We start from the raw sequence: 24,666 nt of genomic DNA, 5'->3' as shown, positions 1-24,666 counted from the left end.
AGGGGACCCGCCCCCTACCTGGCCTGCCACCAGAGGGGACCCGCCCTCTGCCTGGCCCTCCTCCTGAGGGGACCCGCCCTCTGCCTGGCCCTCCTCCTGAGGGGACCCGCGCTCTACCTGGCCTGCCTCCTGAGGGGACCCGCCCTCTACCTGGCCTGCCTCCTGAGGGGACCCGCCCTCTACCTGGCCTGCCTCCTGAGGGGACCCGCCCTCTACCTGGCCTTCCTCTGGTGGGGACCCGCCCTCTACCTCGCCTTCGCCGGCCTCCTGAAGGGTTCCGCCTTCACCGCTGCCGGCCTTCTGAGGGGGTTCTGTGCCACTGCAGGTCTCCTGAGCGACTGAGCCCTCATCGTCCTTGCCGCCGGCCTCCTGAAGGGTTCCGCCGTCACTCTGCCTCTGCTTGCCCCTCAGGCCGTCCGCCTGAGGCTCCCTGCCATGCCCTGGGGCAGTTTTCTGGCCGCCCGCCTGACGTCCCTCGGCTCTGCCCCAGTCCATTTTTTTTTTTTTTGATTCCCCACTCCTGGCGCCCCTCCACCCACCCATTTTGGGTTTGACTTTCTTTGTTTTTTGCTTGTCGTGGGTCGCCTGGGAGTCGACCCTTAACGGGGGGGTACTGTCAGGGTGTGGGTGTCTCCCTGTGTTTCCCTCCTGTGTTGATTACTGTTCCCTCCCCTAATGTGTCTCAGCTGTTCCTCGTTGTGTTTGTTATTTAAGCCCTCGTCTTTCCTTTGTTCCTTGTGCTGTCATTGTGGTTGTTAGTTGTGGTTTGCTGTGGTTGTTTGTGGTTGTTAGTCCTGCGTGTCCCGAGTTCCCTGTCGTCTCCCGAGTTCCCTGTAGTCTCCCGAGTTCCGAGTTGTCTCCCGAGTTCCCTGATTCCTGTGCCTTAGCCTTTAGGCCTGAATAAAGTGCCGTTTCCTGAAACCGTCTGCGTTTGGGTCCTACCTGCCTGCCCGCACCGCCACCTACCCTAACAGTGGATCCCTCGCCTTCCTGCTCCCAGAGACCCAGGGGAGAGAGCTGGCTGACTCCACCGCACAGGCTGAGGTCCAGAGGTAACAACTGATCCATAATCAATAACATGCCAGAGGTAACAACTGATCCATAATCAATAACAGGCCGGAGATAACAAATGATCCATAATCAATAACAGGCAAGAGGTAACAACTGATCTATAATCAATATCATGCCAGAGGTAACAACTGATCCATTATCATTAACAGGTCGTGGTCCAGAGGTTACAACTGATCCATAATCAATAACAGGTCGTGGTCCAGAGGTTACAACTGATCCATAATCAATAACAGGCCAGAGGTAACAACTGATACATAATAAATAACAGGCTGTTTGCCGGAGGTAACAACTGATCCATAATCAATAAAAGGTAGTGGGCCGGCGGTAACTACTGATCCATAATTAATAACAGGCCAGGGGTAACAACTGATCCATAATCAATAACAGGCCTTGGGCATGGGGTGAGAGCCACGGCAACCATATGGAGCTTGAGGGGGAATGCACCGTGTGATATGAGACAGAATTCCCCTGTTTTTTACTTGGTGGTGATGGTGGTGCTTAGTGTGGAAATATAACATGGATAATATCAGTAGGGTGGGTGCCCCTTGCCCCCTAGTGGTGTGTTTCAGCTTTTCTTATGTAGCATATATATAAATGACCTCCACAGGCATTATAGTCGCCACAGTAAGACTTATATCTTACACACACAACTGTTTTTCGCACTTACTTTTATCACTTACATTTATAGCTAACGTTGTCATGGTTTCCTTTCTCTCACAAGTTGATGTTCACTTATAAATCTATACTTTCAGCTACATTGTTGTAGGCTGTGGTTATACGTCAATCTAGGTGCACTTTCTTCATACCTTGAGCCAAGACATAAAATGTTATGATTTATTTTTTGGCTCTCACAGGATACTCTAAACCTTTAGCCCGGTCCTTAAGGGATTCTGCCGTTAAATTATCACAGTATAACAAAGCACATGACATTAGCTGAGGTCTTCCAACGTTACCCGGTTATACAATACAAACTTCTCCATCCCCTGTGGTTCCCATTGGGTGACCGTTATTTGAAAAGGCCAATCACACACTGCCGACACCCTCTCTAGGTTGAACCACAGGCGTGATTTGATACCTGGGTGAGATTGGCACACAGCCCACTGGAGGTTCTATTGTAAGGACCTTAACAGTGGGGGGTCAGAGACATGGGTCTGGCAGAGAGGAGGATTGGAACAGGATGAACCCCATTTACTGTCAGGAATGAGTACTTTCTTCTTCAGTCGTGATAAATGTGTCAAGGATCCAAATGACTATTTAAACTAACAATTTTGTTTTAAAGGTCCCATGGCATGAAAATCTCCCTTAATGGGGTTTTCTAACATTACATAACATGTTTGTGCGAGCGCCACATGTGTGTGTGTGTGATAACACACACTGTAACGCAGGTGTTGTACACTTCTTTGTTATTTGGATAACCGTTCTGCTGTTGGTGTTATGGCGCATAACACGTCGGTTCTCACGTCTCTGGTATTTCCACAACGATACTGTAGTGGGGGTTATCTCAGCCATAGTTGAGAGGGAATTGGGGGAAAGGAACTTTGGCTTTGACTCCCTGAAGGACATGAACCGCCACATGGAGGAGAAAGGGATTGTTGCCCGCGATTGTCTCCCGCCGGAACCCCGCTGCCCACTGCCCGCTGCAGCGAGGCACCACCACTGCTAAGCACCACCGCTGCTAAGCACCACCGCTGCTAAGCACCACCGCTGCTAAGCACCACCGCTGCTAAGCACCACCGCTGCTAAGCACCACCGCTGCGGGGCCAAGGCACGGCGCTGTCCGCTGCCGAGCCGGTGGTGCCTCGGCATCGGGGCTCCGGCGGGAGACAATCGAGGGCAACCATCCCTTTCTCCTCCATGTCGCGGTTCAGTCTACTTCAGATTGATGTGGAAGTGGAAGAACCAGAGATGTCGGACGGAGAACCTGACGCAGTCGTTTGAGATTCAGAATATCGCCTGGAGGCGCACACAGCTTTTGGACGTGATAATATATATTATATGATATGGATATCTATTTATAATATGATATTATTAAGATATAGAGCTCCAGGACTCCCGCCGGAGCACCCAGAGTGTTCTAGAATATTAACAGACACATTGCGATACATCCACTGTAAACAGAGTGCATGGTACCCTGTCAGCAAGCTGCTCAGGGCCACACCCCCGACCGCCTCCTTGACCCGCCTCTCTCCTCCTCATTTGCCTTAAAGCTACAGACACCGAAATGGCGCTTTTGGGGAAAGCTCAATGTGCCACTGGCTCGTAGTAGCTGTAATTCTGCACCATGGCTGAATTTCGGGAACGATCTTGAGCAAACAAGCACATGATCCACGAAATTTTAGTTGAAATACAACACAGAAGGATGTCATCTCAGTCATGTTTGAACTAACTATTCTCAGACGCTAATATGCAAAGCAATACACAGTGTATTCAGGAAGCCTGTAATACAAGAGTCAAGGTTAGGGCAGCTTTCTTATAGGAAGGCTGTGGAGATTAGGGATTGCAGTACCGCTCAGCCTAGAATTAAACACCAAAGTTATTGGTGTTCAAGGATCCTTCCTGATAATATTCTCATAGCTTATTATTTTTCATACATAATTTTACTGTTTTTGTATTTTGTACATGCCAATTATTTTACTGCCTTGTTAAGATTGTTCACTTTAATTTGCAAGACGCATATATCCCTTTCTCTTATTTTTCCTTTTTGAATATCAAGCCATATCGTTATGCATAGTCAAGGGACTTTCTAGGCATAGGCAACACCTACCCCCCAATATTTACCTGTATTATAAAATAAAAAACGCAAAACATTTAAAATAATTAAAATACATATAAATATATATATATGTATTTCATTTTTAGGTATTCACAGAGTATATGTGGATACCTATTGTTATTCTAAAGGTTGGCTACTAAAAATCTGTGAATTGATTCAAATTCAATCTTTGCTAATCTACAAATATTATTCCCCAAGTAAGCTTCAGAAGTAAGCAAAATCGACGGCCTCTATATTGCCATGCAGAAAGAGGCCACATTTCTTTCTTCTTCCACAAGAAGAAGCCAGAGAACGGCAGTATCATCCTACTTCGATTTTTCCGTAATGACAACAATTCTTCTTTACTACTCAACACTCTCTGCTGACAACAATGACTGACGATAGCATGCTCTGTGTTTTGGTCTAGAGAGATGTTCCGTCATTTCTGGGTTGTTTTTTTGGGCCAAAATACAGATCAGTGCGGCCTTCTGTGATGGAGACATTACGTCTCGCGCAAGCGCATAACGTACGCTCAAGTCGTAGTCAGTCAGGTGTTCTTCGCACTTTTTTGACCATGTCGGGGAGACGGGAGCCGACTGATCGGTCTACCTTTGCTGCCGACGATCAGCAGTTGGGTGTGCTGTGTGTGTGTTTGTGTGCATTTGTGTGATGATGTGTGCGCGTTTGAGTGATCTCGTCTTGGGCGCCAGAATTGCTAGAAATGTGTCTGTTCACAGTACTCAGTAACACTGACAGGCTTATCACTTCTAACTACAGGAGATAAAAAATATACTCAGGCTTCAATTTCATTGTTGTCCAAAACGGTTAATCCACCGATGCCCTTATTGTGTAAATTCCTGTAGTCACCATGGCCCTGGTGTCTCAAAGCATGATTCACAGTGTAATGTTAAACAGGATACTCAGGATATGCAATGCTGATTGGCTGAAGCAAGCCAGGGCCAGTCTGTACTCTACAAAGAAAGGACTTTCCATCGACTGTCTTTTTGCATGGTTGCAGCATCTGGCCTTTCCTGCTTAATGCTTGTTTTCCCTTTTACCTCTTATGAAACCTTGACCTTTTTCAAGATAATGAGCAAAAAGGTTAAACATTGATGGACTAGATTATGTAAAACAATCTTGTGAGTAACGTCTCAGAACATATGTTTTCATTCCGGGGACCATGGCAGACTTCGGAGAGATCCTGAGGGCCATCGGAGACTTTGGTTTATTTCAGAAGACTATACTTATAGCCATATGGATCCCCTGCTTTTTACTATCATTGACCTTCGCCAGCATCCTCTTCATTGACTCTGACCCGGAGCGCCACTGTAACACAGACTGGATCCTGGGGGCCGGTCCCAACCTGACAGAAGAGGAGCAGCTGAACCTGACCGTTCCCCGGGAGCCAGACGGCTCCCTCAGCCGGTGTCTGATGTACGCTCCGGTGAACTGGACCCTGGACTCCATCCGGCAGTATGGCCTGAACCACACCACCGCCTGCCGGGACGGATGGGTGTACGACCAGACCCTGTACCAGGCCACCATAGTCACCGATGTAAGTCGTAATGTGTTATAGCGTTTGTATGGTTTTGAGAAGTTCTTTTTTCACAGCTCTATGTGGTTCCTACAGTTTGATCTAGTTTGTGACAAGGCGAACATGGTGGCAGTGGCCCAAACGGTGTTGATGGCGGGCATTCTTACTGGTTCACTACTGTTCGGACCTTTAGGAGAATCGTGAGTTTTATTTGTTACGTTCTAAGCTGTGATAACTCACGATATTACAATGATTTTTTTTGTGCCGATATGACATCTATCGCAAATCAATAAATATTAGGATAAAAAAAAATATATATATATGTATCTTGTGTGGATTCCACTGTAGCCCTCTGAAGGACGATATCATTATTTCCTCCCACTTGGAGGACATTGACATTTGTGTCTTATAAAATACATATCTTTGAGTCAACATGACGATTCAAGTTTTGCGTTATTATTTATTCTGTATCCTTGTCTATGTATTTCACACATCAAGATTCATCATAAAAAGATATTGCTTACTCTCGAACACTTTGTTTTATCTTCATATTCCGAAACAAGCAATTTGAAAAAATTCTACATAAAAACGATGAAACCCATTTTTTCTGCCAGGTTTGGCCGCAGACGGACCACTCAGATTCCAGTGATGTTCCTTTTTATATTCATGCTCACAACTGGCCTGTGTCCCAACTACTACTTATATCTGGCCTCCCAGTTCGGGGTGGGCGTGGGGTATGGGGGCTTCCGGATCAACTGCATCGTGCTGAGTGAGTACAATGTATGCAATACATCTCTTTCTCTTCTCTTTGTAGTCTTCAGTCAGTTCAGAACCCAGTACAAATATAATGTAAAGGCAGATACATCAGTCTAACAATAAGTGTAAGTTATTCACCACAACCTTGGATGTGAATATGAAAATCTGTTAGTGTCCAGACAATTCCACCCAAAGACTTCAAATACAGAATAATGTGAAGCTGAACCTTTTCTGAAGCTGAACGATTTATTGATTAACCCCCCCCCCCCCCCCCCCCCCCCCAACAGAGAACTGAGCTGCAGTTGAAAAAAGGCCACAGTGCGGGTTTGAATGACACGTTAAGAAAAAGCTGTTTTCCATCCATTATTTCTTGGACCTTAGGTGCAAAACACAAATGGCCTTTGTCGTCACACGTTGGATCTTAAAAGGTTTATGCTACGTGGTGGGCTACTGCCGGGTGAATATTGACCCACGAGCATGGCTCTCCTTCCCTGCAGCGACCGAGTGGATAGGGATAACCAAGCGCTCCCTGGGCTCGTGTGGGAGCCAGTTCTTCGGGGCTTTCGGGCAGGCGTTTCTGGCGGTGCTCATCTACTTCATCCGGGATTGGAGGCTGGCTCAGTTGGTCATGGCGGCGCCGATGGGCCTGGTTGCTGTCTACATATGGTGTGTATGGGTCACGACGTGCAGCAGTGGAGACAGGGATCACACGTAATGATGATTGAGGGGGCCCTAGAATATGAATCATACATCATTTATCAATGGGCTATTTGCCTTCATATTTTATTTAATTTCATTAAACAATTTAAAATTGTGAATTTACTGCAAAGTACATTTATGGTAATTTGCTTTACAACTTTTTTAGTCCAACAAATCTTCGGTTTTAAATGAAGCTTGGGAACCTTTATATATTTCACCTTCTGTAAAGATTTGAGTTTAAGGGAAATAATACAACAAATACATAGTTTGTTACGTTCTTTTCCTGCAAATGCAAGGGCTTTCATCAATGGGACACAAGCTCTCACAGGCAATCACCATTGTGTTACCTCATTAGGCGCTAGATACCGACTCACCGGACATGTCTTGACAGGGATATCTACTAGATATTCACATTAATTCATAATAGGTTAATTATTGGGGGATATAGGCTTAAATGTAGCAAATAAAATATCACTGCCAGGGGGTTGCTCAGTGATGCTTCAATGAAAGTCCTTTCACCTTACTTTTGTAAAGGTTTATACCGGAGTCGGCCCGCTGGCTGCTGGACAGGGGGAGGGCAGAGGAGGCCAAAGAGTTGATCCTCAAAGCAGCGGCCATCAACAGACGCACCGTTCCAGAATCCCTATTCGAAAAGGTATCGTGCAAAGTGTCATAAAGAAATTATAGGCCCACATCTAATTATCATCTTAAAAAGTGTATTCATCATATTATATCAATTTAGGTCCATTGATTTTAGTTTAGTTTAGTTTTTATTTGTGCAAATAAACAAGATTAAAAAAGGCAAGAAGATTTGCATAGACATACATAGATGCACGGGTGGGACAAAATAAACCCCGAAGGGCTTATTAAGGATGTCCACCTGACATTAAAATACAATAAGGTAAAGAAAATAAAGTAAAAGAAAAGAAAAGACAAACAAAAGTAAAATTATAGAGATAAAACAACTACAAAGTCATTTTACAAAAATGAGAATACATTTGAGTAAAAGTAAAAAAGGAAAGTAAAGATATAACTAACAAGCAAAAAGACAATACAGCATACATTCAGTTTATCATATTATCATAGGCTTTTAAAATTAGGTACATTTTAAGATATTTTTTGAAAGTAGCTAAAGATGAGTGTTTACGTAGAGTAGCTGGAAAACTGTTCCAAACGACTGGACCTCTGTCCCTAATAGAAAACTGCCCCAGATTTGTTCTGAAAAATTGCTGGTGAAGGAGATCTACAGATCTGGTCTGATGACTATGGATCAGTGACCTGGTTATAAAAAAACTGTTAAAAGAAGAAGGAAGTAAATTATTGAAAAACTGGAAAACAAAAGTGCCGATCTGAAGAGTATTCACATCATATATGCTTAGCAACTCCAGATTCCGAAATAATGGAGCACTATGAGCGTCCCAACTGGAGTTGGTTACAGATCTAACAATTTTTTTCTGTAACAGAAAAATCGAATTTAGACTGGTTTTGTATGTACTAGCCCATACTATATTACCATAGGATATAAAGGGATAAATAAGGCAGTAATATAAATCCATACAAATTTTCCTTGACAGCACGTGTCTTACTCGTCTAATAACCCCAATGTTTCTAGCCAATTTATTGGACACCTGTGATATGTGTTTTTTCCAATTGAGCTTATGGTCAATAAAAACCCCAAGGAACTTAACATTGGAAACATTAGGAAGTGCATTGTTCGCCATAAAAATTGGCTGGATAGGATCGGATAGAATAATATTTTTAGGCTTCAATATCATATAAGCACACTTCTCTACATTAAGGGATAATTTGTTGAATTTGAACCAGTTATCCAGCCGATCGAGTACGCTATTCATTCGATCTATCAACTTGTGTTCATCTTTATCGGTAATGAAAATATTTGTGTCATCGGCATACAAAATAAAAAGAGCTTCATCAGATATTAAATGCAAATCATTAATATAAATAAGGAATAAAAGAGGTCCAAGTATGGAACCTTGAGGAACTCCACACTGTAGATGACTGTGAGTCGAGTTAGCTCCATTCCATACTACATACTGTTTCCTGTTGAACAGATAACTTTTAAACCAATTAAGCTCAGTCCCAGAAACCCCATGAGCCTGTAGCTTAGTTAATAATATATTCGGATCAACGGTATCAAAAGCCTTGGATAAATCAATGAACACTCCAATTGTGACTTCCTTGTTGTCCAAAGCTGTAGATATTCTGTTAACTAATTGGACCAGGGCCATAGAGGTAGAATGTTTGGCACGGAAACCAAACTGATAATCATACAATAAGTTATTATCTTTAAGATGTGCAATTAATCTATTATATACAATTTTTTCGAGAATTTTGGAGAAGCAAGGTAATAAAGAAATTGGTCTATAATTTGAAAATAGTGATGGATCCCCATTTTTAAATATGGGAATAACCTTAGCCCATTTCAGTTGGTCTGGTACTACACCTGATTGAAGAGAACAGTTAAAAATATGACACAGTGGTTTTACAATGGTGGGGAGACACTGCTTCACTAATTTCATTTTGAGATCATCAAAACCAGCACTTGTTGACTTTAGACTTGATACAATATCCCATATTTCTTTTTCATCCACAGTAGAAAAATGAAACATTGATTGACTGGAAGGAGGTCCTGTACTGTTAGAATAGAGTGGTGTTAGAGGGATTTTTGCAGCCAAAGCGGGACCAATATTGACAAAATAAGTATTGAATTCTTCAGCAATTTCAATGGGATCCTCAATACTAGAATCGTTATTGTAAAATATGCTCTGAGAATTAATTTTTGATGAGGGTTTGTTGATAACTTCATTAATAATGGCCCATGTCTTCTTCATATCATTTTTTGATGTATTCAATTTCTGTTGGTAATGATTTCTCTTAGATTTTCTCAACATATGGTTGAGTTTATTTCTGTACTTTGAATACATATTAAAGTTCAGGGGAGAGGGATTTGTCAAATAGTCTTTGTATAGTTTGTGTTTTTTTGATATGCTTTTTTTGAGCTCTTTGGTCAGCCAAGATTTGTGGATTTTGGGCTTAATGGATTGTTTTTCCAATGGAAAGGATTGATTGAAAATGCCAAAGAATTCATTCTTAAAACTAGAGTATGCTTTAATCAAATCATAAGTTGACAAAGTTGAGTTCCATTGATTACTAGATAAATTATTTTCAAATTTCTTCACATTAGACATCTTGAAGTTCCTTAACAACACTCTGGTAATATCTTGACCTATTTCATTGGAGTGATAAACTGTAAAAATAGGAAGATGGTCTGATATATCAGTTAATAATATACCAGATAATCTGTTTTTATTTGTATGGTTGGTAATGATGTTGTCAATTATAGATTTACTTGATGAAGTTATTCTAGTGGCTTGTGATATCAGGGGAAAGAAAGCATTAGCAAATAATGTGTTAAAAAATGTTTCTGAATTGGCGTGAAGTAAGTTTATGTTAAAATCCCCTAGTATGAAGCACGGCTTCTTTTCTTTCTCAATGAAATTCAAAAGCTTGTCCAGATTATCAACAAAGGAGTTAACATTTCCATTTGGTGGTCTGTAAACACAGCCAATGACAGTACTCCCAGAAAAACATGGTGCATTCACTACCTCTATGAAGATGGATTCAACATGAGAATTTGTATTGGCAATATCAGTTGATAGATCTTCTCGCAGGATGTATTTGATAGAATTTTTCACATAGAGTGATACACCGCCCCCTGGTCTATCTTTTCTGTGGTGATAGAGATGATCATAGCCATTCATGGAATAAAAAGACACTTTAGAATCATTTAACCAAGTTTCAGTAAAACCCATTATCGATAAATGAAGAGGTAATAATGTAAGATAGTCAGTTAGAGACTCAAAGTGCTTTGGTAAGCTTCTCACATTCAAGTGAAATAGTGTGAAGGAATTAAAATCTTTTATATTTTTTCCTACACAGACTGATTTTAAAGAGTCTTCAGTAAAATAATTACATGAGTTTAATGTGTTCTCAGGGTCAATGTTGTCACTATCAGGGTCAGCATGTAAGTAGGGAGAAATATCTAGGTTGTTGGTCATCATAATAAGAGAATCACTGTTAAAAGATGAGTTTGGAAGGAATTAACAGCATTTTAAGTTGGGCGAGGTGTTGTGACTCGAGGTGGGTGAACTATCAGCTGGTCGTAGCGCAGATAGGCCACCATTCCCCTGTCCCGTGCTTCTTTGAGCTGTGGCCACAGTTCGGAGCGTTTCTGTCGCACACGTTCGGTGAAGTCCTCGTTGACATAGATTTTAGAACCTTTGAGTTTGCTTCCTCTTCTCAGGATTTCTTCCTTATCTTTGAATCGCAAAAGTTTCATAAAAATTGTTCTAGGCCTGTTGGACTCCGCATTATATTTTCCATTGCGCCGTGCACATTCAATCTCGATTAGTTTAGGGTCAAGATCGAGCTTCTCAGCCAGCAGTTGTTTTGCTTTAGCTTCCGTGGCTTGCCATGTCTCATTCCTCTCCTCGAGTACTCCATCAATGAGGATGTTGTTTCTCCTTGATTGACTCTCCAAATATTCAGATTTGTTAGTGATTTTGTCCATAGAGGGTTGTACCAGAAGACACTGGTTCGATAGTTTACTGAGGGCAGCAGAGTTATCGGACAGCTTTTTGTGGAAATCATCCATGCCCTTTTGAGAGTATTGCAAACTGTTTTTGATATCCTGTACATCTTTTAAAATGTTGTCAACCCTTAGGTTGGTGGCATCGACAAACATTTTCACAAACGATTTGAAGTTTGATTCTTGCTGATTCATCAGATCTTTGAAAAAAGTTTTTTGTTGCTCAAGAAGCTCATGCACAGTGGTTAAAGTAAGAGATTCCTCATCTTGTTGGGTTTTTTTTGGGCCCATGTTTATTGATGTGGATTGATTTGATAGCAACAGTAATTAAAAAAAAAAAAAAGAAGCTTTTACCGGTAGTGCTTGAGTTTGATGCTGATGCTAGCCTGGGCTGCTGGGCCTAGCCTGGGCTGCTGGAGCTAGCCTGGGCTGCTAGAGGTAGCCTGGGCTGCTAGAGGTAGCCTGGGCTGCTGGGCCTAGCCTGGGCTGCTGGAGGTAGCCTGGGCAAGGTGGATGGTGGCTGCTCTGCTGCTCTGCTGCTCTGCTGCTACGGTTGCAATGGAGACGTATTGAGACGATTTGACTTATTATACGTTATGTATCTACTTATTTACTTTATGAAGCATCATTAGATTGCATATTAGGTTAGCCTTCTTATTTATGACTAACTTTTTAGGCATTATATAAAGCCCCCTTTATCCTTAGAACTTGCAGATTTATATCGTTATATTTCGAATTATTATCATATTTATTTATTTCTATATAAGATACAGATACTTGTAACTATTAATTTTCGAGATGGGGAATTCAATTTTTGCTACTGAAAATGTATTTCTAATCTAATCTCATCTAATCCATAACAGATTGCAGTGAATAAGACTGCGGAGAAAGGGGGCATAAGGGTCCTCGTCAGATCACCTGTGCTTCGAAAACGCTTCCTGATCTTAACATTACCATGGTGAGTTGTAGTTGTAATCTAAATCTACAGTGACTTCAAAATGTTGGGATTCATTTCCTTGAACATCAGCGATTTATTTGATAAGAATTTGCAGTATTGGTTTACACAACTGTATAGAGTAAAACATTTAAATGCACTGTGGGCCCAATTTTAGATAATTCAAATTGGGGATTTTGCGTTTGTGGAGGAAAGTCTGGAGATGAGGTGTTGTGAGTTTGGCTTCAATTGAAAAAAATAGAGTTGAGGCCTTCAAAATTGCTGCCAAATCAAAGCATTAAAAAGTTTCTGCTCTATTGGGGCTAGTTTTATGTAAGTTGCAAAATGATACCATGTATTTTTGATTTGTTATTCTTGTTATTTTTTTAATGGTTGCTTTAGCGCTGTAGGCTAGCGAGTATTAGCATACAGCGGAGATGGATGAAGTTTGGCATAGGTTTGGATTTATGTGCAAAGTTTGGCACATTTTCATACATGGGAACATTGATTTCTTAGGAGGAAGAATAATTCTGGCAAGAACAATTGAGTCCTGCAGCTTTGCTGCCCGGCCCCTAATATTTATCTGTTTGTGTGCTGTTGTATCCCTTTTGGCCCTGTCATTAGAATTCAAAATCTGAAAAGAATTTGTCCTCGAGAAATAACGGAAATAAGCAACGTCAATAAGCGTTGTGTAACATGATAAAGAATACTTTTCCTAAATTCTTTCCTATCAAATCTTTTAGGTTTGCATTGAACCTCTCCTATTTCTGCCTCACGTTTAACGTGGGGAAGTTTGGGCTGGACATCTTCCTGACCCAGCTGCTGTTCGGACTCACAGAGATACCAGCTCATCTGCTGTGCTTCTGGCTGTTGGAGCTCGCAGGCAGGAAGTTATCCCTGATGTCCACCGTCCTGGTGGGAGGTCTGCTGTGCCTCTGCATCCTGGCTGTTCCCGCAGGTAACACACATTTCATACGGGACAGTGTAGGGGTGTTGGTAACACATATGCAACACAGTTGGTTGCCATCTTTAACTTCACCACTGGATGCCACTAAATGTCTCACGCTCCACCTTTAATGACATGCATCTGTATTCACTGTAAGGCGCTGTGGATAAGACTGTCTTCTTTAGTAGTAAATCAGAGGTTTCTTTGAAGCTAAAGATGGAATATTTGGCTACATATGCGGTTCCTCTCTGTGACATCCCAGGAAATGCCGTCGGTGTGACCGTGTTGGCTATCATGGGGCGGATCCTTATGAACTGGGCTGGGAGCGTATGCAACGTTTACATTCAGGAGCTGTTTCCCACGTCCTCGAGGTAAGACAACAACACACCTTGAGGTCCTTTGAGTGGACCTCTGAGTTTTAGTTAGTTTTCCACTCCTACCCTATGTGGTGGTGATGATGAAGATGAAGGTGATTGATGTTGCTGAAGATAATTGTGCGTCGCTGATGATGGTGCTGATGAAGATTTGTGTTAATGATGAAGATGATGAGGGTGTTGAGGATGTGGATAATGATTACAATTGATGATGATTTATGATGACTACCATTTTGATGATGATGTTTTCAGACAAACTGCAACTGGACTAGGGGGCATCGCGACTAGAGTGGCAGGGCTGTTGGCTCCCCCACTCAACCTGCTGGCGGTGTACCACTACTCCATACCCATCGTAGTGTTCAGCAGTCTCACCCTGGTGGGTGGATCCCTTGCCTTCCTGCTCCCAGAGACCCAGGGGAGAGAGCTGGCAGACTCCACCGCACAGGCTGAGGTCCAGAGGTAACAAATGATCCATAATCAATAACAGGCTGAGGGCCGGAGGTAACAACTGATACATAATCAATAATAGGCTGTAGGTAACAACTGATCAATAATCAATAACAGGCCGAGGGCTGGAGGTAGCAACTGCTCCATAATACATAACAGGCCGAAGGTAACAACTGATCCATAATCAATAACAGGCCAAGGGGCGGAGGTAACAACTCATCCATAATCAATAATAGGCTAGAGATGACAACTGATCCATAATCAATAACAGGCCGCAGGTTAAATCTGTTTGATAAACAATAACAGGCTGTGGGCATGGGGTGCCACTGTGGAGCTTGAGAGGGAACGCACCGTGTGATATGAGACAGAATTCCCCCCGGATTTTTACTTGGTGGTGATGGTGGTGATTACAGTGGAAATAGTGGAAAATAATAGAGTGGGATAGGAAGCGGCCCCAAATGGTGCATTTTAGTTTTTCTTAAGGGGAATATAAATGCCCTCCACAGGCATTATATTCGCCACAGTTTATTCTATGTGTGAGGCTTTTATCTGCAAAGGGTCAAACATTTCATAAACTGGTTTGACCACTTTTATCATTTGAATTAATTTAACTTTATGATGGACTACCTCTATCTCCTATTGACTACCTATCCCACATTATTAAAAGCATGACCCTAGTCTTTCTGATTGCTAAAGCTGAATTGTACTCCCTCAAGTTGTTGTCCCATTATAAACGTATACCTTGATTGTTCCCAGCTGTGCTTGCGTTAGTCGTTTGTTGTAGGTCGTAAAGAAGAGGATTCAAATCTAGGTGCACTTTGTTCCAAACTACGGTTAAATTCTCACAGTGTAACAAAGCACGTTACATTAGCTGAGGTCTTCCAACATTATCTGTTCCCCTAGGTTAATACAAACTGGTCCATCCCCTGTGGTTCACATTGGGTCACCGTTATTTGAAATCACAAACTGCCGACACCCTCTAGGTTGAACCAAAGGTGTGATGTGATACTTGGGTGAGATTGGCACACACACCAGTGGAGGTTCTGTGTTCACACCAAAAGATGTACTGTATGAAAGCATCCTAACCCCCCAAGTTGCTTCCGCCAAAAGATGCAAAAAGTTGACGCGCGTCACGATCCCATTCAAAGTGAATGTAGAGACGCGTTGCTGCTTTGCTGCCGCAGCATTTGCTGCTGAGAAAACCAGCAGCAAAATTTGATTTGCGGCGCGTCAAAATCTGATTTGCAGCGCGTCAAAATCTGATTTGCAGCGCGTCATGCCCGTGCCCGCTGCCGGGCACGGGCGGCGGGCGTGTTCACGTATTTTGCGGCGCGTCAAATGCTGCTCGAGTTGAAATATTTCAACTTTTCGGCAGCAAACGCGTGATGACAGTCAATCAGCGTTCAACAGCGTTGCCACTGAGGCGTTGCCACTGAGGCGTTGCCACTGAGGCGTTGCCACTGAGGCGTTGCCACTGAGGCGTTGCCACTGAGGCGTTGCCACTGAGGCGTTGCCACTGAGGCGTTGCCACTGAGGCGTTGCCACTGAGGCGTTGCCACTGAGTGACATGCCGTAACAGCCAATCAGGGTTACTCCCTTGGAGTGACCTAGAGTTCACTACCTGATCCAGATCAAAGCGCTAAAATGGAGGAGAAGATAATAATTGCAGTCTCCGCATACCCGGTGATCTTCAACACCACCGTGGCCAGTTATAAGTGTCCAATACATATATATAATATATAAGTATAAATGTCCAACCGAGAGATCCTAGCACCGATCCTAGCTAGCAGGTCATCAAACTGGGCCGGAGTCAACCTCAAATAGCGCTGGAAGCGTTCGTCATCCAGACGGAGCTCCTGCAGAAGACGGTGAAATTCACCGAGCTCTGTACGGCTCCGAATGGTCTCATGAACCCATAAACGACGGGCATTCAGACGTCTCTCCCTCTTCCACAACAGGTAAAGACATGCAATGCTCGTAATGTCGGCCATGGTTGTGAATGAATTCAGAAGCACCGCGGGCAAAACTTGCCGCGCAACAGAACTGCGGCGCAGCAAAACTTTTGCGGCGCAGCAAAACCTTTGCCGCACCGCAAAACCTTTGCCGCGCTGCAAAACTTTTGCTGCGCCGCAAAACTTGATTTGCGGCGCCGTAAAACTTCGGCGGCAACGCGTTCGGGCAGCAAATGCATCTTTTGGTGTGAACGCACAGGGGTCAGAGACAGGGGTCTGGCAGAGAGGATGAGAACAGGATGAACCCCATTTACTGTTCGGAGCATATACTACAACATAATGTATATAGTTTGTTAATATGTCACATATTAATATTAATATTAGCTAATAACGGCAGACAAAGTAAAAATGTGCCCACAATGTCCTGGTATCTTCCATATAATGGCACCCTAGAGGACTTTACAAACCGAGGAAATGTGTTTGGTTTGTTCCAATTTTGACCTTTTCTTTCTTCATCTACTGAAATATGGCCGTCATGAAGATAAGAACTGATCCAAACATGCCTGAACAAACAAGCCATATAATGGCACCCTAGTCCTCTCTTATTTTTTTTTATCATTCTCATATAATTACACAACAGATAGCAGCATAGCCTAAGCAATCAGAAAGACAAGGGCCATGCTTATAATGATGGGGGAGAGGTAGTCAATGGGAGATAGATGTAATAGGAGATAGGAGACCATGACAATGTTAGTCATGAATTCAAGTGCTAAAAGTGCAAAACCCAGTGGTGTTACCCCCGGTGAAATGTGTTTGGTTTGTTCCAATATTCCATTTTCTTTCTTCATCCACAGAAATATTGCCGTAATGAAGACAAGAGCTGATCCAAACATGCCTGAACAAACAAGCTCAAGATCCACAAAGCTCTAGTTGAAATACAACACGCAAGAATGTCATCTCAATCATGTTTGAAGTCATTATTTTCAGACGCTAATATGCAAAGCAACACACAGTGAATTGAGGAAGCCTGTAATAAGCGGGTCAGGGTTAGGGCATCTTGCTTACAGGAAGGCTGCGGAGATTAGAGATCGCAGCACCGCTCAGCCTAGGATTGAACACCAGTCATTGGTGTTCAATGAACCTTCCTTATAGGTGATATCAGGTAAAATGGGCCATCAGGTAAAATGGGCCATTTCAGGTTTGGGGGTCCCAGCCCCTCTGGAATTTAGGGCCAATGACTGCAAAGGATTTCAAACTGTTGCCATAACTGTGCTTGACAAGTAATGGGTGATTTGATTGGTTTATAGTTGCTATGGTGGGCAGGGCAATACTTCAAATCTAGACTGCACCAGAAAGCTGCGTGGTAAGTAGCCTGGCATACCAAATCTAACTCAACTATTCTAAGGATGATACATCTAATAAATCGTACATACACATAAAAAAACCATGCATAATATGTGTCTTGATGGCATCCATCAGAAACAATGCTGTTAGTTTGGTATATGAACATATTTTTGGGAAAAGTGATGTTTATCTTGGCGGCCCAATTTACCTTAACCCACTGCGGTAAAATGGGCCACTTGGTTCAGCTAAAATGGGCCATCCTCTGTGTCACTCACATACACACATGTGTATGACATTTGGTTAAACTAAAACCTGTATGTTGAATGTCATGTGAAATTAGCGCAACTCAAAGTAGGCTAGCTTCCTATGTAGTGAACTACTTTTGCTGTGTTTGTGTAACTTAGCTTGTTACATATGACTGGGTGGTAGCTTTTGTGTAGTGATGCTTTATTTTTGGAAGAGTAGGCTAACTGATATCTTAGCTCATGTATGTATACAAATGTGTGTGTGTGTGTGTGTGTGTGTGTGTGTGTGTGTGTGTGTGTGTGTGTGTACGTACGTGCATACACACACACACCCATGCACAGACACGCACCCACACACTCGCACACCGACCAACACACGCACAGGTTGCACACACACGCACCCACACACATGTGCACACAAACACACACACACTCACCATGACCCCCCACCAATAATAATGCTTGTAGATATTTAATTTACAGTGAGTATGGCAAACGAGAAGGAGGCGAGAGGAGACGAGAGAGGGAGAAGGAAAGACAGAGGAAGTGAGAGGAGGAGGAAGGATAAGAGAGGTAACAAGCAGAGGAGACCGAAAGGGAGAGAACAGGTGAGGAGAAAGGAGTGCAGAGGAAATGAGAGGAGGAGCAATCACCAGAGAGGAGAGGGAACAAAGATAAAACAGGGAGGAGAAGGAAGGCCAAACTACAATCTGTGGAAAAAGGAGAGGATGAAGGGGGCCTTAGAAGAATACAGGGAGGGAGTAAAGAAAGGAATTAGAGTGAGTGTGCACCTCTTATCAAGAGCATGGAGTGTGCCGCGATCCACACAGCAATGACGCATCAGTGGAAAGGTGTTTCATCACAGATACCATTCTCTTCACTGCTCTTTTACACACACACACACACACACACACACACACACACACACACACACACACACACACACACACACACACACACACACACACCACTGACATCAGTTCACTGATCTATGCTGTTCTTGTTGTTTTAATGGCACTATGAATATGTTTGTGTAATGCAGTTTAAATGTTATGTGGCTATAAGCAATTGTGTTTTAAAATTAAGTGAAGACATTCCTCCAGTCATAGACAACAGTGTATGGCCTTTTACCCTCTGGTTTAATTAAAACATGAATTAATTAATTCATGAATTTGTCTGTCACAGACAGACACACACGCACACACACACACACACACACACACACACACCACTGACATCAGTTCACTTATCTGTGCTGTTCTTGCTGTTTTTTATTGGTCGTCATGAAAAAAAACATAAGGGGTAACACTGTTGTTTTTTATTGGTCGTCATGAAAAAAAACATAAGGGGTAACACTGTTGTTTTTTATTGGTCGTCATGAAAAAAAACATAAGGGGTAACACTGTTGTTTTTTATTGGTCGTCATGAAAAAAAACATAAGGGGTAACACTGTTGTTTTTTATTGGTCGTCATGAAAAAAAACATAAGGGGTAACACTGTTGTTTTTTATTGGTCGTCATGAAAAAAAACATAAGGGGTAACACTGTTGTTTTTTATTGGTCGTCATGAAAAAAAACATAAGGGGTAACACTGTTGTTTTTTATTGGTCGTCATGAAAAAAAACATGAGGGGTAACACTGTTGTTTTTATTGGTCGTCATGAAAAAAACATAAGGGTAACACTGTTTTTTTATTGGTCGACATGAAAAAAAACATAAGGGGTAACACTGTTGTTTTACTTTGGTTTTCATGAAAAAAAACATAAGGGGTAACACTGATGTTTTTTATTGGTTGTCATGAAAAAAAAACATAAGGGGTAACACTGGTTTTTTATTGGTCGTCATGAAAAAAAAACATAAGGGGTAACACTGTGGTTTTTTATTGGTCGTCATGAAAAAAAACATAAGGAAAATAATAGAAATACACACATACATTTTAATGTCATGTATATCCTCTTTATTGATGATTGATTATTGTGTAATGTCATCGCCTCAGTGGTGCAGTGGAGTGCACTCTGCCTAACCCCCTGGAGACCGGGCTTCAAGTCCGGTTGATGTCTACTGTTGGAAGACTCTTACATCTATTTCATGTGAATTATAAAGTCAAGTATAACCTTTGTGATGCCTATGTCCGGTGTCTTGTTGGTGCATTGTTAAGGTCGGAGGTTAACACTTTAAACAGCTCATTTTTTTTATTGGTCGTCATGAAAAAAACCATAAGGGGTAACACTGTTGTCTGTGTCAAATAAAACATAGGGAGTAACACTGTTGTTTTTATTGGTCGTCATGAAAAAAAACATAAGGACATAAGTAACACTGTTGTTTTTTATTGGTCGTCATGAAAAAAAACATAAGGGGTCACACTGTTGTTTTTTATTGGTCGTCATGAAAAAAAACGTAAGGGGTAACACTGTTGTTTTACTTTGGTCGTCATGAAAAAAAACATAAGGGGTAACACTGATGTTTTTTATTGGTCGTCATGAAAAAAAACATAAGGGGTAACACTGTGGTTTTTTATTGGTCGTCATGAAAAAAAAACATAAGGGGTAACACTGTGGTTTTTTATTGGTCGTCATGAAAAAAAACCTAAGGGGTAACACTGATGTTTTTATTGGTCTTCATGAAAAAAAAACATAAGGGGTAACACTGTTGTTTTTATTGGTCGTCATGAAAAAAAACATGAGGGGTAACACTGTTGTTTTTTATTGGTCGTCATGAAAAAAACCATAAGGGGTAACACTGTTGTTTTTTATTGGTCGTCATGAAAAAAACCATAAGGGGTAACACTGTTGTCTGTGTCAAATAAAACATAGGGAGTAACACTGTTGTTTTTATTGGTCGTCATGAAAAAAAACATAAGGGGTAACACTGTTGTTTTACTTTGGTCGTCATGAAAAAAAACATAAGGGGTAACACTGATGTTTTTTATTGGTCGTCATGAAAAAAACCATAACGGGTAACACTGTTGTCTTTGTCAAATAAAACATAAGGAGCAACACTGTGGTTTTTATTGGTCGTCATGAAAAAAAACATAAGGACATAAGTAACACTTGTTTTTTATTGGTCGTCATGAAAAAAAACAAGGGGTAACACTGTTGTTTTTTATTGGTCGTCATGAAAAAAAACATAAGGGGTAACACTGATGTTTTTTATTGGTCGTCATGAAAAAAAACATAAGGGGTAACACTGTGGTTTTTTATTGGTCGTCATGAAAAAAAAACATAAGGGGTAACACTGTGGTTTTTTATTGGTCGTCATGAAAAAAAACATAAGGGGTAACACTGTCGTTTTTTATTGGTCGTCATGAAAAAAAACATAAGGGGTAACACTGTGGTTTTTTATTGGTCGACATGAAAAAAAACATAAGGGGTAACACTGTCGTTTTTTATTGGTCTTCATGAAAAAAAACATAAGGGGTAACACTGTTGTTTTTATTGGTCTTCATGAAAAAAACCATAAGGGGTAACACTGTTGTCTTTGTCAAATAAAACATAAGGATCAACACTGTGGTTTTTATTGGTCGTCATGAAAAAAAACATAAGGACATAAGTAACACTTGTTTTTTATTGGTCGTCATGAAAAAAAACAAGGGGTAACACTGTTGTTTTTTATTGGTCGTCATGAAAAAAAACATAAGGGGTAACACTGTTGTTTTACTTTGGTCGTCATGAAAAAAAACATAAGGGGTAACACTGATGTTTTTTATTGGTCGTCTAAAAAAAAAACATAAGGGGTAACACTGTGGTTTTTTATTGGTCGTCATGAAAAAAAAACATAAGGGGTAACACTGTGGTTTTTTATTGGTCGTCATGAAAAAAAACCTAAGGGGTAACACTGATGTTTTTATTGGTCTTCATGAAAAAAAACATAAGGGGTAACACTGTTGTTTTTATTGGTCGTCATGAAAAAAAACATAAGGGGTAACACTGTTGTTTTTTATTGGTCGTCATGAAAAAAACCATAAGGGGTAACACTGTTGTCTTTGTCAAATAAAACATAAGGGGTAACACTGTCGTTTTTTATTGGTCGTCATGAAAAAAAACATAAGGAAAATAATAGAAATACACACATACATTTTAATGTCATGTATATCCTCTTTATTGATGATTGATTATTGTGTAATGTCATCTTCTCAGTGGTGCAGTGGAGTGCACTCTGCCTAACCCCCTGGAGACCGGGCTTCAAGTCCGGTTGATGTCTACTGTTGGAAGACTCTTAAATCTATTTCATGTGAATTATAAAGTCACGTATAACCTTTGTGATGCCTATGTCCGGTGTCTTGTTGGTGCATTGTTAAGGTCGGAGGTTAACACTTTAAACAGCTCATTTTTTTTATTGGTCATCATGAAAAAAACCATAAGGGGTAACGCCCCGTGCCCACTACCTCCGTCAGTTGTCCGTTGCCCATTGACTTTGAATGGGGACGGTCGCGCAATGCATTGTGGATCCGTCCGTTGACTTGGAGCGTTCGCCACCGTCAAAAAGTTGAAAAATGTTCAACTTTTTCGGCCGTGACGGATCCGTCATCCAATCAGATTGCGTATGCAAATTTAAGCACTGTGACGCGACTCGGGCTCTGACGATACTGGAAAGCGGGAAAGCGGGTCATCTTGCCTCGCAACAAGCAGGAAGAAGCGGGAAGAACCCGGCGAAGCGATTTGATTGGCTGACGGTTGCCTCTGCAAAGACTACTCCCCCATCCGTCAGCCACGCCTTCCCACGTCCGTTGACTGATGGTGCAGTGGGCACGAGGCGTAACACTGTTGTCTGTGTCAAATAAAACATAGGGAGTAACACTGTTGTTTTTATTGGTCGTCATGAAAAAAAACATAAGGACATAAGTAACACTGTTGTTTTACTTTGGTCTTCATGAAAAAAAACATAAGGGGTAACACTGATGTTTTTTATTGGTCGTCATGAAAAAAAACATAAGGGGTAACACTGTCGTTTTTTATTGGTCGTCATGAAAAAAAACATAAGGGGTAACACTGTTGTTTTTTATTGGTCGTCATGAAAAAAAACCATAAGGGGTAACACTGTGGTTTTTTATTGGTCGTCATGAAAAAAAACCTAAGGGGTAACACTGATGTTTTTATTGGTCTTCATGAAAAAAAACATAAGGGGTAACACTGTCGTTTTTTATTGGTCGTCATGAAAAAAAACATAAGGGGTAACACTGTTGTTTTTTATTGGTCGTCATGAAAAAAAACATAAGGGGTAACACTGTCGTTTTTTATTGGTCGTCATGAAAAAAAACATAAGGGGTAACACTGTGGTTTTTTATTGGTCGACATGAAAAAAAACATAAGGGGTAACACTGTAGTTTTTTATTGGTCGTCATGAAAAAAAACATAAGGGGTAACACTGATGTTTTTTATTGGTCGTCATGAAAAAAACCATAAGGGGTAACACTGTTCTTTTTTATTGGTCGTCATGAAAAAAACCATAAGGGGTAACACTGTTGTCTTTGTCAAATAAAACATAAGGAGTAACACTGTTGTTTTTATTGGTCGTCATGAAAAAAAACATATCATGAAAAAAAACATAAGGGGTAACACTGTTGTTTTTTATTGGTCGTCATGAAAAAAAACATAAGGGGTAACACTGTTGTTTAACTTTGGTCGTCATGAAAAAAAACATAAGGGGTAACACTGTGGTTTTTTATTGGTCGTCATGAAAAAAAACCTAAGGGGTAACACTGATGTTTTTATTGGTCTTCATGAAAAAAAACATAAGGGGTAACACTGTCGTTTTTTATTGGTCGTCATGAAAAAAAACATAAGGGGTAACACTGTTGTTTTTTATTGGTCGTCATGAAAAAAAACATAAGGGGTAACACTGTCGTTTTTTATTGGTCGTCATGAAAAAAAACATAAGGGGTAACACTGATGTTTTTATTGGTCTTCATGAAAAAAACCATAAGGGGTAACACTGTCGTTTTTTATTGGTCGTCATGAAAAAAAACATAAGGGGTAACACTGTTGTTTTTTATTGGTCGTCATGAAAAAAAACATAAGGGGTAACACTGTCGTTTTTTATTGGTCGTCATGAAAAAAAACATAAGGGGTAACACTGTGGTTTTTTATTGGTCGACATGAAAAAAAACATAAGGGGTAACAGTGTCGTTTTTTATTGGTCGTCATGAAAAAAAACATAAGGGGTAACACTGATGTTTTTTATTGGTCGTCATGAAAAAAACCATAAGGGGTAACACTGTTGTCTTTGTCAAATAAAACATAAGGAGTAACACTGTTGTTTTTATTGGTCGTCATGAAAAAAAACATATCATGAAAAAAAACATAAGGGGTAACACTGTTGTTTTTTATTGGTCGTCATGAAAAAAAACATAAGGGGTAACACTGTTGTTTAACTTTGGTCGTCATGAAAAAAAACATAAGGGGTAACACTGATGTTTTTTATTGGTCGTCATGAAAAAAAACATAAGGGGTAACACTTGTTTTTTATTGGTCGTCATGAAAAAAACCATAAGGGGTAACACTGTTGTTTTTTATTGGTCGTCATGAAAAAAAACATGAGGGGTAACACTGTTGTTTTACTTTGGTCGTCATGAAAAAAAACATAAGGGGTAATACTGATGTTTTTTATTGGTCATCATCAGTGCCGCTGCTAGCTATTTTGGGGCCCTAAGCATAACTCCTTTATGGAGTTATGCTTGCCCCCCCCCCCGAAAAAAAGAATTGGTTTCTGCCAGTTTAACATTTTATTAAAACGCAAAAGTTAAATCTACTTTGTAAACACAGTTCACAGAACAGCCAAAACATACATACAGTACACACAAGTATTGGAATGTCCAAAATATTTTAAATTAAATAGTTATCCATAAATACAAACTTAAAACCAGAAGTATACAAGTAAGTTTTTTTTTGGGGGCCCCCTCAGGACTTGAGGCCCTACCCGCAGCGCGTAGTGCGCGTTATGGGAGCGGCGGCACTGCTGTTACCCCTTATGTTTTTTTTCATTTAGACCAATAAAAAACAACAGTGT

At 41.1% G+C, this 24,666-nt stretch overlaps 1 protein-coding gene across 1 annotated transcript; it reads left to right on the top strand.

Annotated features, from left to right (window-relative positions):
- Positions 1 to 4,115: 4,115 nt before the first annotated feature.
- On the top strand, positions 4,116 to 17,559 carry LOC132463060 (solute carrier family 22 member 13-like). The gene is made up of 10 exons (XM_060058953.1): positions 4,116 to 5,378; positions 5,454 to 5,557; positions 5,972 to 6,126; positions 6,611 to 6,779; positions 7,347 to 7,467; positions 12,285 to 12,379; positions 13,099 to 13,313; positions 13,564 to 13,672; positions 13,928 to 14,134; positions 16,929 to 17,559. Exons 1-10 carry the CDS (start codon positions 5,004 to 5,006, stop codon positions 17,002 to 17,004), a joined length of 1,626 nt encoding a protein of 541 aa, XP_059914936.1. The 5' UTR covers positions 4,116 to 5,003; the 3' UTR covers positions 17,005 to 17,559.
- The last annotated feature ends 7,107 nt before the right edge of the window (positions 17,560 to 24,666 follow it).

Source organism: Gadus macrocephalus, chromosome 8 (genome assembly GCF_031168955.1).
Source record: "Gadus macrocephalus chromosome 8, ASM3116895v1".
Taxonomy (NCBI): Eukaryota; Metazoa; Chordata; class Actinopteri; order Gadiformes; family Gadidae; genus Gadus; species Gadus macrocephalus.
Note: the sequence above shows the minus strand (reverse complement) of the source record. Positions and strands in the feature narration are given on the sequence as shown.